We start from the raw sequence: 18754 nt of genomic DNA on the forward strand, positions 1-18754 counted from the left end.
TTGTGCCCCATGGGGACTTGTGACTAGAAGGTTAACTATGGGGACAGCAATTTCTACATACAATTAAGCCATACTTTTAACTCATATGTGTCCAGGGGATTTTTTATCATAAAAACAATCATTTTTTATCAAGAATTCTGAAGTTTAAAAAAATGAATTTTTGTCAGGTTTTTCTATTCTTGTGGGGACGTCGCTATTTTGTCTTACCACAAGGAACCACCAGGTGTCAATATGACATACCAGTATATTATCATATTTTTATAATAAGTCACTGTAAGACTACAAATTACATTTAGACAACTATTAAAGAGTTATTTATAAGGGAAAATTGTGTGCATTTATATTTTATTGAATTTTACTTTTATCTTGCGTTCTCTGTTAATTCTATGTTATATTACAATAGACCATTTCTAAGGGTGTAAACAGAAAAAAGCCTTAGCTTTTTTTAAATAAAATAAAATGTTTATCCTGCTCAGTTGTACACATATGTTGTTTTAATGTGCATTTAAATAATGTATGAGCATCTTGGCATTCTATCAAGCATTTTTTTTATTAGATATTCTGAGATACGCATAAAAATTAACGGAGACATAGCCAAATTTACGAGAATGTAAAAACTCAATACAACTCTGAAGTGTTTTAGTGTTTTAAACATTTATTTAAATGTTAACATGAACGTTTTAGTATACTGCTTTTTAAGCAGATGCATGTTGAGTTTGCTTAAACAAGATTCACATACATGTTGCCTTTAACAAAGACAAAACTGGTGAAGGCCCTTTTACATTTTTTTGCTTTAACGAAATCAAACTTGTTGCTTTCAACAATCATGAAAAAAAAAAAAACAGTGGTGAAGGCCCTTTCACCTACCTTTCACATTTTTTTAAGTAATAAATTTTCTTTCTTCCGGCAAACACGAAAAAAATAATTAGATGAAGGTCCTTACCTTTCACAACTTTTTCTTTAGGGAATCAATGCGATTTTTTACATAAAATTTCACCCCCTCCCAACTTCTATTTTGAAGTGCTGCTGGGGAACTTTCGATACAGTTCATGCACTGGGCTTTACCAGGAACCTTTCCAGACATTATGAATTCCATCATTGTCTTCTCCACGGCCTTGATCTCCTCCAAAGACCACCTTCTTCGCTCGTTTTGTGAAGATCCTGAATAAAATTTAAAACATAATTAGTGAAAAAAAGACTTAAAGACCAAATAAAACTAATTCATGGTCTTCAGTGTGTCTCATTGTTTTTAAAGTTGTATACACATTTTTGCTAAAATTTAGTTGATGGCTGACAATCTGTCATGTTTACATCACCCAGCAATAAAAGGAAAAAAATGCTTGCAATTAGTCACCATGTAAGTTTAACTATTCTCGTAAATTACAGCAAGATGTCTAAAATTTTTAGTTAATAGTTATTTGTGAGCTTCTGCATGCAGGCCACTTTTCATATGCTAACGAATATGTTATGCTATCAAAAATCAGATAATTTCAGAAACTGATTTTTATTTGTTTACATTCAAATCAGTTAAGCAGCTGCAAAGAAAACCACATTTACATACGATTCTAAGGTTTGACAGATCAAAAGCAGTAGCTAAAAAATGACTAATTATGACTTTTTTACTGTACTGTACCTGCAAATGCAGCACTTTTTTGTGATTCTGCATCAACTTTGTGAGTCAACAACATGATTTAAGGCTTTAATTAAACAGTATATGTAATATTACTGCTGCCCCTATATAAAAGTGCCCGCAGTATGAAGCAGGCAGTATTGATTGAATTCATGGATAATGACTAGAAGGAAATCCGTTTCTGACGTCTACCTTGCATGTACATGAATAAACTTTAGAAGAAAAACAGAAAGGGCAACTTATTTCAGAAGACATTTTAAAAAACAGCTTACTCTTTGTTCTGTGCGGTTCCTGCAAGTCCTTGCTAGTCGGCTGCAGTTTTTTAGGATTCTTGCCTCCTACAAACATATGAGTACAACTTAGAACATTATTCAGTAATGGCACAGAATACCTACTAAGTAAATTACCAGTAAATGTGTCACACATGTATTTAAGAAAATATTAGCAGTCGAAACAAAACATATTTTCACTTCATCCTCAGGATATAAAAATATATAATATAGAACATATAGAATAGAAAAATAATAAAAGCAAGTAAAGGGCAAATCATAAAAGCAGTGCACAGAATGAATTTTATTCACAATTATAACAACATCAGAAGTTTTTAAAGCATCTTTTTTATTTAAATCTCATTACCTTTGGATGGTTCTTGGTGTTGTCCAACCTCAGCAGACTTCTTTGATTTCTCTGAAAAACAATACTTCTCTTTTAGCACAAGATTTTTCAATAATAACTCCTAAATACCAATATCAGACCGTTGTCACAGCCACCTCCCCAACCTGAATCCCAGTACACCTGACCACAGTTCCCTAATAACTGATTAATTACACCCCTCATCAGTTTCCTTTATAAGCAATTACTCTGCACTTACCCATTGCTACTTACCTGTTATTGTCAACACATTTGTTCATTTCGCTAACCAATCCTTCAAAGCTTTCAGTATGGCCACAGAAGCACTCTCGACCTCCAAACATTTATTCTGTTTCCACCCAGGTTCATCCACCATTGGCAATTTCACTCACCAGACTTTGACAGTAGCTAGTGGGTGGAACGAGACCGTGCTCATTAGAACCTATCAACAAAGCTTGAACCCAAACATTCGTTCTGCTATTATGATGTACAACACCTTTGAGTAATGGTGTCTGCCTATTGCCTATTCCAATCACTATCTGCTTGCCATATCTCCAACGCCACTCGCAAGCTTGCCTCCTATGCTGCCTGTACTCCGGTACCAGATCTCTTGCAAGTGTACCTTACCCACGTCTCAAGCACAGAAGCTGAATGCCACCTACCTGCTGAAGTATGTTTATTCTGCGCTGCCCCTGGACATTTATTCATAGACTGCCTCATCAAGCCCCACGTCCAGTGTTGAATCCTGATACCCAAATCATGTCAGTGGTCGCATCAGAGTATTCTGCATTACAGGATGTCTTTAGTAAATGGGCAACCCCTTATCTTCCATCTCATCAGACATGGGACTGCACTATCCAGCTGCTGCCTAGAGCACAAGGCTATGGAGGAGTGTGTGGAGGACTTAATCATCAATCTCACTGCCTGCTTCCAGGTTCTTCTTTGTGGGCAAAAACAATGGAAGTCTCTATTATTGCATTACATTTACATTTTACATTTAGTCATTTAGCAGATGCTTTTATCCAAAGCGACTTACAAATGAGGACAAGGAAGCAACTTACACAACTGTAAGAGCAACAGTGAATAAGTGCTGTAGGCAAGTTTCAGGTCTGTAAAGAAAGTATAAAAAGCAAGAACATTAGTATTTTTTAATTTTTTTTAATTAGTGGAGGAGCCAGAGAGGCAATTGCAGATTAGTAAGGAAGGTGGAGACTAAATAGTTGAGTTTTTAGTGGTTTCTTGATGACAGCGAGTGACTCTGCCATTCTGATGCAGTTAGGGAGTTCATTCCACCAACTGGGCAGATTGAATGCGAGAGTTCGGGAAAGTGATTTCTTTCCTCTTTGGGATGGAACCACGAGGCGACGTTCATTCACAGAACGCAAGTTTCTGGAGGGCACATAGATCTGCAGGAGTGAGAGCAGATAAGAAGGGGCAAAGCCAGAGGTCGCTTTGTAAGCAAACATCAGAGCTTTGAATTTGATGCGAGCAGCAACTGGCAGCCAGTGCAAACAGATGAGCAGCGGAGTGACATGTGCTCTTTTAGGTTCATTAAAGACCACTCGTGCTGCTGCGTTCTGAAGCAGCTGAAGAGCATTAAATACCACACACTGAACTCCCAGGTAGTCCAGTTGCCTTACTTACCGACTGGAAGATGTAAAAGACAGCTTTCGTCAACCCTTTTGGTACTGCAAGTACCAGGTCATGCTGTATGTACTCTCCATCTTCCCAGCCATCTTTCATTATGCAAGGTGTTTTGTGAGTTCCTCCATTGTTTTGTTATTGTCTATATTGAAGACATCCTGATTAACTCTCTTAACTTGGCCAAATAGTGCCAGCACATCACAGCGGTCCTATAACATCTTTGCCTACAAACCCTTCTGTGCACAGATGACAACCTACTGGAACACCCAGGCAGTAGAAGACCCTCTGGCTCCTGCAATCTTGGTATTGGTGGCACAGTGGATGCCAGTGGGCAAAGATGTCATCAGCTCCATCCGTCCCCAACATCACATAAGGGTATCAGGAGCCTCCTCTGGAGAAGACTGTAATCTCAGGCAGTCACCACAGCCACCTTCCCCACCTGAATCCTAATCAATCCGATCAAAATCCCCTGCTTACATTTTTATCGCACCTCTGCGCTCCCTCATCAGTTCCTTTTATTAACAGTCACTCTGCTCTTACCCAGAGTTTGATCTACGGTTCACACCAATGAACTTACCTGACTCACCCATTGCTACTTACCTGTTTGCTGTTGTTGGTTCTTTGTGTCCTGGTGCCTTTGTCTCCTGGTCTCATTGTTTTCTGTGTTCTCCTAGATTAATACCACTACCTGCACACAAAGACTCTGAAATAAGCAACAGGCCAATAATGATTACCTGCTCCACTCAGTGCGATGTTCAGACCTAACTTTGTTAACCGCATCAGCTAAACTCTCCCACTCTATTTTTTTCTTTTGTTATTAATTCTGGAGGACAAACTTGCAAATAAAACAGTTTTTCTCTGGTCTACCTCCGAAAACAGCACCTCACATTCACATTCTGTTCAAAGTTCCTCTTTTTGCTTCATTTTGCCGTTACTTTTTCGTTGGGTTTTGCCAAAGTAGAGTCATTAGCATATTCATACGGGGGAGGAGGCAGGGAGGGGTTTTGTGCTCGTGCATGTTGCGCTCAGTTTCACGTTCATTCAGATGTACAAACAGAATATGCGTGAGATTTGGCGTACGCAGTGTTTCATACATCTGAATTTTTTTTCTGTGTTTTAGTATGATTTCCACGCAAGTCTTCGTACATGAGGCCCCTGGTCTCTTGATTTATCCTGTCTCCAGTCTCACTGTGTGCATGACTACAGCAATGACACCCAGTTTTTTTTCCCAAGTAATGTGTACCATTTTCCACCTTTCCCATCATTTCCCTTCAGTTGAAGAACATTGAGAATTTAATAAGATCATTACTAATGAGAATGTTTAAAATAATAATTTTAATTGTCACTTATTGTGCTGTGTGCTTTAAGAATATGTTGTCCTTAATGTTTTTTTTCGGGACTAAAAGCAAGCTGAAAAGAAAAGTGAATGATGTGTGTAAACAGCAGAAGTGATTTCCTCCATGTTTAGGCGAACACACTTTCACTTTCATGCAATGAAGATAATGCACAGAGGAAAGATGACTGTGGAGCTGCATTTTTCACTGGTGTCTAAACACCAAGAGCTGTATGATAAACACAACAGCAACAACAATGTCAGCAGGAGGACATTATTATGGAGAGTAGCAAACATGATTTAATACTGAGTTTCATTTCACTTTTCTTCCATGACATGTACAAGCCTTAACACTGACAATACATGACAATAAACCATACATTTGCTTTTATTTTACTATGTTTGTGGTCATTATTCCTTGCTAAGCACAAAACAAATAACACACATTACACATACAGTACCTGCTGAATTTGAAAGTGAGGCACCATTTCCAGTTGACTCAATCTCATTTTCAGACTCGGATCCATCACTGTCCAGCAAAAGTTTCTCTATAACAGACAAAATTATTAGGCAACAACTTTTGAATAACATTCAACAATTGTCTATAACTAATGCTGGTGTTCCCGGTAATAACCCGGGAATACTTTACCTTGGGGATCAATCTCGATTTCATCCAAATTCTGTCCTTTAAACTGTGAAAGCTGTCCTCGTTCCATGGCCATCAAGACTTTGCTAATTTTTGCTAGCTGCAATGTGCCTTCAGGAAGTCTGTAATATTGCCTGTGGACCCTGATGTCATGCCCTAAAAATCTGCGAGGTTATCCATTTCATTCTCTTTTAAGTTTAGCACCTTGGACATAGTGGCCATGTGCTTTCGCAGTTTGGTGGAGGACAATGCCTCGGGGTGCTTTGCTCCACAGCTTTTTGCTATGTTACGAATGACGTCAGATCCTCTGAAGAAAGTGAGAGCTTGGGGTCTTCCGAACATATAGACGTTCTCATCTGGCACATCACAGCTGCGGCGAGTCTTCACCAACAACTCCATTGAGACGACCATATTAGGAGTGAGTAAAATGGGGACTTTTCTGCCACGTTTTCCTCAGACTTCGATTCTTTGAAAATGACTACAAAGTGACTTCTCTAGATCGGACAGAGCAAGCTCAACATCCGGATGAGTTGAGGATGTGTCCCTTAATGTAAACGAATTAAGTGACATCTTAGACACCTCTCCTTCCCTTCTTCGATTAAATAGTATCACCTGACAAAGCGTGACTTTGGCAAGTTCTGCCCAGTGCTTCATACTTTGTTCTTCCTCAAGTCTTGCTTGATATGCCTTACTTTGGCAGTCAAGATACTGATGCATTTTCTTCACATCTTCCGCAAACGGAAGAAGCTGTGGACAGTTCCATTTAACTTCACTCAAATTACGAAGGGCCTGGGATGACACACACTCACTCCATTTAGTGTCACATATTTGCTTGAAGGCTTGCACGTTGCTAAGACTATTCTTATCATCTGCCATCATGGCATCACACTCAATAATGCTGGCCATCTTCTTGAGGTTGTGCCCTAACTTCAGTGCTAAAGATGGTGTTTTAAATGTGCTTGTCTCTTCGTTCAAGCCAGCTACACTGTGAACTGCTTGAATAACATAAGGGAAATTAGCTGGAATAAAGAAATCAGACACCTCCTTCAGCTTACCATTTTTTTTCCCTTCGAGGACAAGACGTCCAGTTTCACGCATTTTTTGCCTGATGTATTCATGCTTCGTAACATCATGGCCATGCTTATTGAAGAGATGTTGCCCTAATTTCAGTATGATTTTCTCTTTGCGGACAACATGGGTTATCTCATCGTCATGCATATCAAGCACCATTTTCCAAAACCTTTCACTTATACTGTCTGGAACAGGTTCAGCATATGAGCAAAGTGACTGAACACGAGTTTTCCCTGGCTTCATTTTGTTAATTTTCTGGCTCAGCTGGCATCTTTGCATATGCCGCCATAGCGATTTTCTCTTCAGATACGCTGAACAGTTAATGCAGTGCAAATAATCACTTGCATTTACTGGTGCAGTGGATTGTTGTTTAGGAATCACCGTTCCTCTTCCTTCACTGAGTACCTGAGCGTTATGACATCGGTTCCCCTTATTCCTTAACAAACTCAGCTGTATTTTTCGCTCTTTAGAGCCTTTCGGAAAAGCAATCGCTCTTGCCACCTCTGGCTTATCTTTATGTTTAGACTCTAGGTGACGTGCGATTTTACTGAATGGTTTGAAGCAGAATAGGCAGTAAAACTTTTTGTTATATAGTCTGGCTCCATCTTTTTTTTTTTTTGAGCATCATGACATTCACATTAAGATTATTGGGTGAATGTGATTCTTCATGTTCTCCTGATGAAGAAGATTGAAGTGAAGTGTCCTGTTTGTCAGATGCAGAGGATTGTGAAGGAGACGCACGTCTTTTTTTACATGCTGGAACATTTGAAGTTGACTTTACCTTTTTCTTATTATTACTTATCTTTTTTACTAAACTCTCTACTTTTTCTGAAGTGTTACTGTCAGACTCTTCAGTATCTGGCACGTAATCATCCTCACTGATATCTGATCTTGATGAAGATTCTTCTGAAGCATAACCAAGTATTTTCTTGTTAAGCTACAAATAAAAGCCACAAGTTAGAAATCAGAAGTGACAAGACCAACGACATCTTAAAATTATGTGTATATCTGCAGCCACTGAATCGCTGGTAGTCATGACAGGCTACCAGTTTGTAACATTTTAAAAATATATATCTTATTTTGTGCTAAAAAGAAAAAACTGTGTTTTCAACCTTTTGAGGCTAAGTAAATAGAAAACAAATACAATTTTTGGGGTAAACTATAACTGTGGCTCACTGTCTAGACTGCATACTAAACAGTGCTGAAATCTGGCACAGGTGCTCTAGTGCATGCTAACACACTACCAAATTTGGGGGCCAATTGCTGACTAGAGAGCACTGCAAACTGAAAATAACAAGTTTTGATGGCATGGTGAAAACACAAATCATACTTAACATAAGACTCACCAATCAAATTGAATCATTTAACACAACTAACCTTTGTTTTACACTTTGAAATCAAAAAAGAAATTTTCTCGCGTTATTCATTTAAAGTTTTTGTATACGCCTTCATATAAAAAATATTTAAATGCGTGTATGTGTGTGTGAGAGATCAACAAACGAGTGCTCACTTCACTGCTCTGCAGATGCTGTGAACGGCTGGGTATATTTATTTTGGAGATAATATAAAATATGTTACGTACATACGTTGCTGCTGTTACGTACAAATTACGTATCAACTCAACACAATAATATCATATTACATCTAGACAAAATAGCCTAAGCTATATTAAATTAATTTAAAGAAATATTGTATATAATAAAAACATTAAATAAATAAACCAATATAAAATAAATGCTATATCAATTTAGGTATATATAATACAAATAAATTAAACGGTTTCAAGCCATTTTTAACTTTCATTTTACAAAGGCCTATCTGGAAAAAAAGATATTTTCTAAAAACAATAAACAATGGAGGAGTTTTGAAATATTATTTATAAAGTATTTGGAGATGATGATATTAATCAAATCGTGCAAACAGAGCATTTTTGGGTGAGCGAAAGCAAAACTACCTTCTTCTTGTTTTATATTATGGCTGGTGCGCTCGGTCATCCCTCTGTTAGTGGCGAGACCACTCGATGCACGATGCCAGCAGTCGGCCAGCGAGTAAACTAATATAATGAATAAATATACATAGGCCTATGCGTATACATCATTTAATGCATTTAATAGGTTTGCATTCTGCACTGCGAGTCATTGGCCTGACAGTGGAAACGCGACATAATTTCAGCCTCACTGCTCAAGCTCTCGGACTATTGGCTCAGCCCGGCCCGATAAAAGCCCTGGCTCGCACTAGCCCAACAGTGGAAATGTATGGAGTTAGATTTGTTTCTTTATTGTTCAATCAAAAATATTTAGTTTTAAAGTAAAATTAAGTATGTTGTAATTAAAGAATTAAAGATTTCAAACAAAAAAAAAACACGTTTATTTAAAAAACTTATGTCAATGATAATAAAATATTTTGGATTGCAAAAATAAACACTTGTCCTATCATGCAGTTACCACAATTTTCATTGCATACTCATTAATTTTGCTCTCTTTTCTGCTGTCTTTTATTGCACATCTAGAATCTTTGCTTGCAGGTTGAAAGATTTTGTTTGTGAGTTGAAAAGTTTTGAACCCTTGAATGCCAGGGTTAAATTTGTGTCTTTATTACTCAAACAAACATATGAAGTTTGACCAAAACTAGGTAGAATGCAATTAAAAAATTAAAGATTTAAAATAATAAAAAAACATTTATTTAAAAAAATTCACACTGCAAAAACTAAACTATTGCCATGTTATGCGGTTACCACCAGATTAATGCATTGTGTGCTCATTTATTTTGCTTTCGGTTTTGTTTCATTTTTTGCGAATCTAAAATTTTTGCTTTTGAGTTGAAAAGTTTTGCGAGTTGAAAACTGCAGCTCAGTGGGCGGGATCTTCTGAAACACCTTATTCTATTAGTCATCTTGATTGAGGTCAGGACAGATTGGCCACGCCCATTACATTTTTGCGCGGTTGGAATGGACTGCCTTGCCTTCTGTGACAGGAGCGAGCTATGGCGAGCAGCAGGTCTTCTTCAAGGTAGGTTAACTGAAACTGTATAATAACTTGTGTATTACCATACATATTTCCCATCTAAATATGTTACGACTGCTAGTATTAAACTCTGTCTAGTCAGTGATATTTTTGAATTCTCTCGATAAACTAACATTAGCTGTCGGCCATCAGTACTGTACAGTTGTAAAGGGCAACGCAAGGCCAGTGTATTGTGGAAAATATACATTGATGTATTATTAAAGTCAGGCTTTTTGTCTGAAGATGATGGCCAGGTGTACAGTAGGTCTGCAAACAGACTGGGATACATTCTCGGCAACCCATTAATCTTCAGTTAGTTTCCAGACAAAAGCTACTGTCTCTTTGAACTGGAGCATCATATTTATTCTCCACTGTTAGAAAATGTAGTAACTCAGTGTATGTATATTTCATTACAAACGTGACAAATATTTATTTAGTATATTTCGTTTCGCATATAAATGTTAGTTCATACATTAGTTAACTTGAATTAATTATGAACAGGATATCTGTTAAGCAATAATTAATCTTTGTTAATGTTAACTAAACATATTAATGCATAAGTTAAAAAATGATGGTGAACGAGTTTGTTTAGCATAAACTTTGTTAACGTTAACTTAGTCATGTTCTATTGTATCTCCTTATATTAACAGCTTGATGTTATTAGCCAATGTTTATGGACAAATACAATAATGTATTTGTTCACTGACTAGATAACATAACTAAATAAACAGCATTTATTCAGTAATACTACATTTTTGTTAACGGAAACTTATACAAATAGTAATGTTACTTAATGCAGCAAATACTGAACAGCTCACATTCTTCAACAGGCATGTCATTCATGTTTGTAGACTTTTTACTAACATGATTTATCTCTAGCAAAGCATTAGTTGAGGGAATTAGGAACATTGTTGTAAAATGTGCACTACTTCAACACGCTACATTTGTAAACTGACTTACCACTAACTCAACATTATAACTGATGTGTTACTAACATCTTTGGGTTTATTACAAAGCAGTAATTAATGATTTTATACATATATATATATATATATATATATATATATATATATATATATATATATATATATATATATATATATATATATATATATATATATATATCAGGAACAATTACACTGTTAAAAATTGTCCCGTTAAAAAACAGTAAAATACTGGCAGCTGCAGTTGCCAGCAATGTACTGTTATTTTACAGTATGTTGCTGTAAAAATACATGGACTACATTGATTTACACAATACTCAAGTGAACTCATTTTGCTCACTGAAAGCATCTGCCTCAACTTGGTCAACTGCTGAATGAGTTTATGAAGTAATGTGCTATATATGCTTAGAAGCATACTTATAATGATAACTTATTTTAGTTAATTAGAAAAGTTCGGTTTAACTCTAATGTCTTATTTTTCACAACAGCACACATACATGTAAATCTGGAATCACCAGAGAGATTCTGCCTGCATCAGCCACTAAACAGCTGCTATCTTTAAATAGAGAAACATGCAGAATAACATCAGCAGTTCATTGTTCATCTTTAACTCATACACTGGCTCTACTCTCCTCCACAACGGTGACATACAGAAGAAATTAGCTTCAGGTTTTACAGTAAAATACTGTTTTTTCCTTGATTTAACAGTAATCTACTGGCAGCTGTGGTTGCCAGCAATATACTGTTTTTTACAGTCTACTTCCGTTGTGTAAATTAACAGTATATTACTGTTAAAATACATTTTTACACTGTGTTTTTACCTCTCACACCTTTAACCCTTTAAACCCCAGAGCAAATACTTCAGTTTTTATTGAAGTGTCCACACTACTGAGTGTTCAAGAAATATGTAGCAAAGCTGAAGTAAATTCATTAATTAACTGACTAATTAAATGATAATTGAGGATTAACAATGAACAAATGAAGTAATACTGAAGGGAAAAAACAAGAACAGAACATACAAAACTTTAGTCACAGCTTTATAATGAAATAACCTGAAGAACAACAAATGATTAAATCATTTAAATGATCAGCGGATGATTAAACAACTCTACAAACATCATCACCAGCTACACTTATTACTTAATACATGTATTTTTGTATAACATTTACTAAAGTTCTTCTTGAGAAAAAGTGAAAGTTTTACGTCACCATCATGGAGAACAGAGTTTGCTTTAGTTGGGCTCTTAGCCCTGTCATTTTTATCATTTATATATCTTGGCTGCTGCAATTGTTAAGAACTTTGTTTAAAAAGCTCCTTTATTGAGGCAAACCAGCCAAAAACCTAAATAAGATCTGGTGATGTTCATGTTGCTATTAAATGGCAGAGTCTGTTCTCATTTAGTATAATATCATTTACTGCTCCTGTTCAATATTAAATCTATTGTTTTACATTATATGTCTATATATGGCAATGAATTCTGGAAGTTTTTAAGAATATCTTGGACAATAACACTGCTCTATGGTGTAAATCGCACTCAAAGAGACATCAATAATCAGCATATGAACCTCAATAATGGTGACAACTAACAAAATTAACAGTTTAACTCACAAACAGGCAACTGAAAGTCTAAACATAAACAACAGCAGAATAAAACACAAATAAAGAAAACTGTTAGACCATTATACAACATTTATTTATACAGCAATGCATGCTGGGATATTTGTACTGTGCCACTCCCAGCATGCATTGCAGCATGAAACATTTGAGATGTTACCATTGTTGAGATACAAGGTCAGATTCATGAGGTCTGAGTGTGTATTTGTCATGACTGAACTGTTTTTGTATGTTATTTCTTAACTGTTAGGTAATTACGGAGATATATTTTCTGTTTCCACTTCTCATTAATTAAATTAATACCTGCAACTAAGCATAAAATCTATTGCATGAGGCCCTTCATCCAGATTTATAACAAAACATTTATTAGAACTAATTTCAGACAAATAGATTTATCTATTTATTGACTTCCCAACTTTATTGCTATAGTACAAACGTTTTGTAAACTCTGCATTACAGCAGTTGAAAAGTCTTCTTAAATGTGGCCAAGGGTGAAGAGCCCAACTAAATCAGCCCCTCACTCCATTACGGTGACACAAAAAACACCTTAATTTCTGTTGGATCTCAATGAGAATTGTATGGACGTCAAATCAGTCAGTAATAAGTGTGTCTGCTGTTGTTTGTGGAGTTGTTTAATGATCCTCTGCTGAGACTGAAGCTGTTTTATTTTATTTTATTTTATTTAATGTTGTAACTCAAGTCACTGTTTGTGTTTCTTGTTTATTTTCTTCAGTAATTGTAATTATTGACAGCAGGTGTTCATCAGTGTCTGAATTCACTCATTAGTGTTCATTAACTCTGTCAGGTGTACTATATTAGTTAACTAGTGTATGGAATAGTGAACAAGGACACAAAGCGTGATTTCAAACACAGACTTCAAAACATCGAATCTGAACTCTGTTAGCTCACAGTTTTCTGCAGTTGGTTACTTTCTCGACAACAAAAATGTTACTCAGAAAGCACTGTTTTTAACAGAATATTACTGTTTTAGTGAAAAAACATTATTTTGCCGTAGAATCTGACCGTTTTTTAACAGCAATTTTTTACAGTGTGGCAACCACAGCTGCCAGTAGATTACTGTTAAATCAAGGAAAAAACAGTATTTTACTGTAAGACCTGAAGCTAATTTCTTCTGTCTGTCACCGTTGTGGAGGAGAGTAGAGCCAGTGTATGAGTTAAAGATGAACAATGAACTGCTGATGTTATTCTGCATGTTTCTCTATTTAAAGATAGCGGCTGTTTAGTTGCTGATGCAGTCAGAATCTCTCTGGTGATTCCAGATTTACATGTATGTGTGCTGTTGTGAAAAATAAGACATTAGAGTTAAACCGAACTTTTCTAATTAACTAAAATAAGTTATCATTATAAGTATGCTTCTAAGCATATATAGCACATTACTTCATAAACTCATTCAGCAGTTGACCAAGTTGAGGCAGTTGCTTTCAGTGAGCAAAATGAGTTCACTTGAGTATTGTGTAAATCAATGTAGCCCATGTATTTTTACAGCAACATACTGTAAAATAACAGTACATTGCTGGCAACTGCAGCTGGCAGTATTTTACTGTTTTTTAACGGGACAATTTTTAACAGTGTATTATTCAACGTTACTGTAATGCTTATTCATTTAAACCAACTTGTTATAAAAATACTTAGTTTGCAATTGTTGTCCGAATTAATCTGCAACGAAATCTGTTATAACAGTACAAATCTTGAATGGTATAAGGGCTCTGATTGGCCATAGCGTTCATTGTAACTCGGAACACGATTGGCTGCCGTAACAAAGAATAGGGTGAATCTTGGTTACAGCTCGGGACGTGATTGGCCAGCATGACCAAGAATTAAAAAAAATCTTGGTTCCAACTCAGAACGTGATTGGCCGGTGTAACCAAGAATAACCACAACTTACAGGTGACAGTATGCGCCACTGGCCCAGTCTGCACTGTGTGGCATATTTGCCGACATATAACAGAGACTGAAACATTGCTCACACTTGTCTGAGGTGGTCATTTTGACTGCAATCTTGTTTTAGGTTGGCACTTTGTTTTTGAATATTGTCTGCTTTTCGTATGCGTATCTGTGCTGCAGTAGAACGCCTTAGCCTCACAGCAAACATTTTGGTCTACAAGCTGTCACTGCCATCTTCCCAGGAGAGTGGCTGTACTGGTTTCTTCTGGAAGTCCTGAGGGATGTACGGGACCAAGACATTAGAGCAGTTGGGGCAGCCTTTGAACCCAGGAGAGCACCCCACAGGCTCTGTGCTGGCGGCCCCAGAAACTCGATTCACTCCAGAGTAGAACCGAACAACTCCGGCATCAGCTGTGCTCATTAGCATGGTCCTTGGAAAGAGGACACGGCTCGGTGAACATGGAGTTCCTAAAACGCATGCTGTGCTTTGTTGTCATGGCAAGTTGTGGTGTCGATAGGATGCTCTTACACCGAGCATGTGACAGTCCCTCCCAAGAAGAACTGTGATCCAGGCTCTGAGACTTTCTCTTCTCCAGGAGGAGGTTGCAAACGTTAGTTATTTTTGTCAGAGCAGCTGCAGCACACCTGGGTGGAGGCCCACAGCTAGACTTGAGGCCAACCTTTACACACACCTTCCCTGGTGGTCTAGTGGTTAGGATTCGGTGCTCTCACCGCCGCGGCCCAGGTTCAATTCCCGGTCAGGGAACTTCCTTTTCACCTCCATGCTGAACTTTGAGGATTGGTTAACTCAATTGGCGAAGGCAAGAAAGCGGCTCTGAGTGCAAAAGATGTCCTTCGAGCCGGAGTCGAACCAGCGACCTAAGGATTGCCATCATCCCACCTACAGTCCTCCGCTCTACCAACTGAGCTATCGAAGGCTTATGGGGAGGATCCACAACCACATCCTATAAGGTAGCTGCAGTCCGACCGCTGGCCAAAAGGGACAGAAGCAAAAGCACTCAAGCCTTCCCATACCGGGAGTCGAACCCGGGCCGCCTGGGTGAAAACCAGGAATCCTAACCGCTAGACCATATGGGAACTGCCACTCTTGAAACCCAGTCTTGGCACAAACTCCAGTTCATTCTGATCGCTGGCACGTCCCTGCTCCGCTTGCACAAGTGCCACTCATACACTTACGCACTCTCTCATACACAGTTTCTTGGTTTCCGTAACCGAGAATCTTCTGATCCGTAGTCATAAGCGCTAACCTTTGTGCCACCGTCACTCTGTTCAGCACCTTGTTAGCACTTTGCTTGAAGCAAGGACAAGGCTCTGTCAACCCGGAGTTCCTTCACCACACATTCTGCTTTGTTTTTATGGCAAGAGGTTGTGTGGATGGGATGCTCTTACAGGATTCCTGACAGTCCCTCCATAGAAGACCTGAGATCCAGGGTCGGAGACTCTCTCCTCTCCAAGAGTAGGTTAAAAGCAATGGTTTCTTTTGTGTCTGTGTGTCAGAGCCCTTAGGTGTTGCTGCAGCTCAGAGACCTACAAGTGGAGGAGATTACACTGCAAGTCGGCTGGATGACCTCTAAGTGGTAGGCACTTATACCTCACGTAGGCTGGGTTTGCGATTGATGTAGCTGTAGTAGACATTCATAAAAATAAAAAAATATATAAACTGCTTACTCTGAGGTTGTGTTTAGGGTTGGGGTAGGAGTAAAATTGAATAAAACACAGCAGGTTACCGTGTGGTTGGGCCTAGGGCTGGGGTAGGTGTGATTTTAATAAACTGCGATAGGTTGTATTCTGTGCCATGTACGAGACATTGAATCAATGAAACCCACATGGAGGTTTGTTACTGTGAGGTTGGGTTAAGAGTTGGGGTAGGTTGGGAGGTTGATAAAACACAGCAGGAAACTGTGAGGTTGGTTTAAGGATTGCCATACAAAACACAAATAGGTGGAGCCACACAAAACATCAATTGCATTGGCCGGGAATCAGACCCTTGTCTCCCGCATGGCAGGCGAGAATTCTACCACTGAACCACCAAAGCTGATATGCTCATAGTGCTCTCCTAGTGGGGTGTGATTGCTGCAAGGCTGTTACCCAGAGCTGGAAGAGTAGTAACACAAAACAGGAATTGCATTGGCCGGGAATCGGACCCTGGTCTCCCGTGTGGCAGGTGAGAATTCTACCAAATGCCACCCAGTCATCTAAGCGCTTCCATGTACCAAAAGTTAGCACGCTGCACCATGTGAGGCTCGAACTCACGACCTTCAGATTATGAGACTGGCTCATAGGAGACAGCTCTAATCAGTCAAGCATGTCAGGATGGCCGAGCGGTCTAAGGTGCTGCGTTCAGGTGGCAGTCTTACACCAGCTTCAATGTCACGGTGTCACCAGCTTCCATGTCACAGTGCTGTGGTCTGGCCCCTAGGAGACAGCTCAGACCAGTCAAGCATGTCAGGATGGCTGAGTGGTCTAAGGTGCTGCGTTCAGGTCTTAGTCTCACCTGGAGGCGTGGGTTCAAATCCCATTTCAGACAAACCTGATCATTGGCTATGAGTTCAGGCTCAAGTCTTTAACTCTCTGCCACCTTGTCAGAGTGATACAGTAACATTGACAAAGCACAGCATCAATCTCTTTGCGCCAAAGTTCATGCAGCGTAGCAGTGTCCTTGGCAGCCTTAATGGGCACTTTAGACTGTAGGTTTTAAGGCGTTTGCGATCAAGGTATTGTCCACAAAAACTCGAAGACGCATATGAAAAAAAAACAATGGACGAAGGCTTTAATGCAAGTGAACCGAAAGGGGATCAAAAGAACAGTCTTGGAATGCCATGTAGTGGAATGTCCTGGGATGCCATTGGTTTTTAAGGCAATGGGATTCGCAGGACTTTTCGTCAAACCTCGCACAACGTTAATTCATGACATTTGACAGATCCATGCCGAACGTCAAGCGACAACGTGATAGGAATGGAAGCATCTTACCATCATTGCTTCAGACTCAGGAAATGTTCTTGGAACTTCACGCCTCCAGAGGAGCTGTAGCTTTTTTTGCCCTGGGGAAGCATGATCCATATGGAAGGGGATAAAAAATGCCACCCAGTCATCTAAGCGCTTCCATGTGCCGAAAGTTAGCACACTGCCCCATGTGAGGATCGAACTCACGACTTTCAGATTATGAGACTGACGCGCAGCCTACTGCGCCAACGAGGCAGACTGCTGATCCTTGGCAAACTGTGAAACACCAGCTTTCATGTCACAGTGCTGCGGTCTGGCTTCTAGGAGACAGCTCAGACCAGTCAAGCATGTCAGGTTGGCCGGGCGGTCTAAGGTGCTGCCTTCAGTTTGCAGTCTCCCCCTGGATGTGTGGGTTGAATTACACTTCTCACAAACTTAATTTTTGGCAACACGTTCAGGCTCAAGTCGTTAACTCTCTGGCACCATGTCCGAGTGATACAGTAACACTGACAAAGCACCGCATCAATCTCGTTGTGCTAAAGTTTATGCAGCGTAGCAGTGTCCCTGGTAGCCTTAATGGGCTCTTTAGACTGTAGGTTTTAAAGTGTTTGCGATCAAGGTATTGTCCACAAAAGCTCGGAAAAGCATGTGAACAAAACAATGCATGAGGGCTTTAAAGCAAGTGCACCGAAAGGGGATAAAAAGAACTGTCTTGGAATGCCATGTAGTGGAATGTCCTGGGATGCCGTTGATTTTTAAGGCAATGGGATTCGCAGGACTTTTCGTCAAATCCTCGCACAAAGTTAATTCATGACATTTCACAGATCCACGTCGAACGTCAAGTGACAACGTGATAGGAATGGGAGCATCTTACCATCACTGCTTCTGACTCAGGAAATGTTCTTGGAACTTCACGCCACCAGGCCTCCAGAGGAGCTGTAGCTTTTTTTGCCCTGGGGAAGCATGATCCATATGGAAGGGGATAAAAAATGCCACCCAGTCATCTAAGCGCCTCCATGTGCCAGAAGCTAGCACGCTGCCCCATGTGAGGCTTGAACTCACGACTTTCAGATTATGAGACTGACGCGCTGCCTACTGCACCAACCAAGTGTGCCGCAAGCCTACGTTTGAGTGAAGGTTTCGGCCGTTAGATCGCCCCCTGGGGGCTGGCTGCAGTACAAGTCATAAAGCCCGCCTCCTCCGTGTTAATGAAGGAGACTTGAGCCCAAATAAAAAAAAATATTACACTTGCAATAAAATGTCCCGAAAGATAGTTCTGGTCGATTAAGGCACTGGTTATTGTGCTGAAATAGGTGCAGATCTTCATTTTTGTAAACAGTTTGTTTTTAGCAGTAATTTATGCTGGGCGT

The 18754-nt window shown here is 39.1% G+C and overlaps 2 protein-coding genes and 2 non-coding genes across 4 annotated transcripts in view; all 4 read right to left on the bottom strand.

Annotated features, from left to right (window-relative positions):
- The window catches only part of LOC103910934 (uncharacterized), a 492719-nt gene that overhangs the window by 277572 nt on the left and 196393 nt on the right, over positions 1–18754 (bottom strand). The window lies entirely within an intron of this gene.
- LOC148681426 (uncharacterized) lies at positions 638–8629 on the bottom strand. The gene is made up of 5 exons (XM_088650809.1): positions 5887–8629; positions 5699–5785; positions 2267–2317; positions 1903–1968; positions 638–1161 (listed from the first exon to the last, which is right to left on the bottom strand). The coding sequence occupies exons 1-5, from the start codon at positions 5957–5959 to the stop codon at positions 947–949; spliced, it is 492 nt and encodes a 163-aa protein (XP_088506935.1). The 5' UTR covers positions 5960–8629; the 3' UTR covers positions 638–946.
- Positions 15272–15358, bottom strand: trnay-gua (transfer RNA tyrosine (anticodon GUA)). The gene is given in 2 exon segments: positions 15272–15307; positions 15322–15358. It is a non-coding gene; the product is annotated as a tRNA-Tyr (tRNA).
- Positions 15447–15518, bottom strand: trnae-uuc (transfer RNA glutamic acid (anticodon UUC)). The gene has a single exon. It is a non-coding gene; the product is annotated as a tRNA-Glu (tRNA).

Source organism: Danio rerio, chromosome 4 (genome assembly GCF_052040795.2).
Source record: "Danio rerio strain M-AB ecotype USA chromosome 4, GRCz13ab, whole genome shotgun sequence".
Taxonomy (NCBI): domain Eukaryota; kingdom Metazoa; phylum Chordata; class Actinopteri; order Cypriniformes; family Danionidae; genus Danio; species Danio rerio.

What these genes read in the sequence shown, in the direction of transcription:
- LOC148681426 (XM_088650809.1), bottom strand. Translation starts at nt 5,959, where the DNA reads ATGGCCATGGAACGAGGACAGCTTTCACAGTTTAAAGGACAGAATTTG. An exon ending in AATCGAGATTGATCCCCAAG is followed by an intron (nt 5,786 to 5,886) that starts GTAAAGTATTCC and finishes TGTCTGTTATAG; the next exon opens with AGAAACTTTTGCTGGACAGT. An exon ending in CTCACTTTCAAATTCAGCAG is followed by an intron (nt 2,318 to 5,698) that starts GTACTGTATGTG and finishes ATTGTTTTTCAG; the next exon opens with AGAAATCAAAGAAGTCTGCT.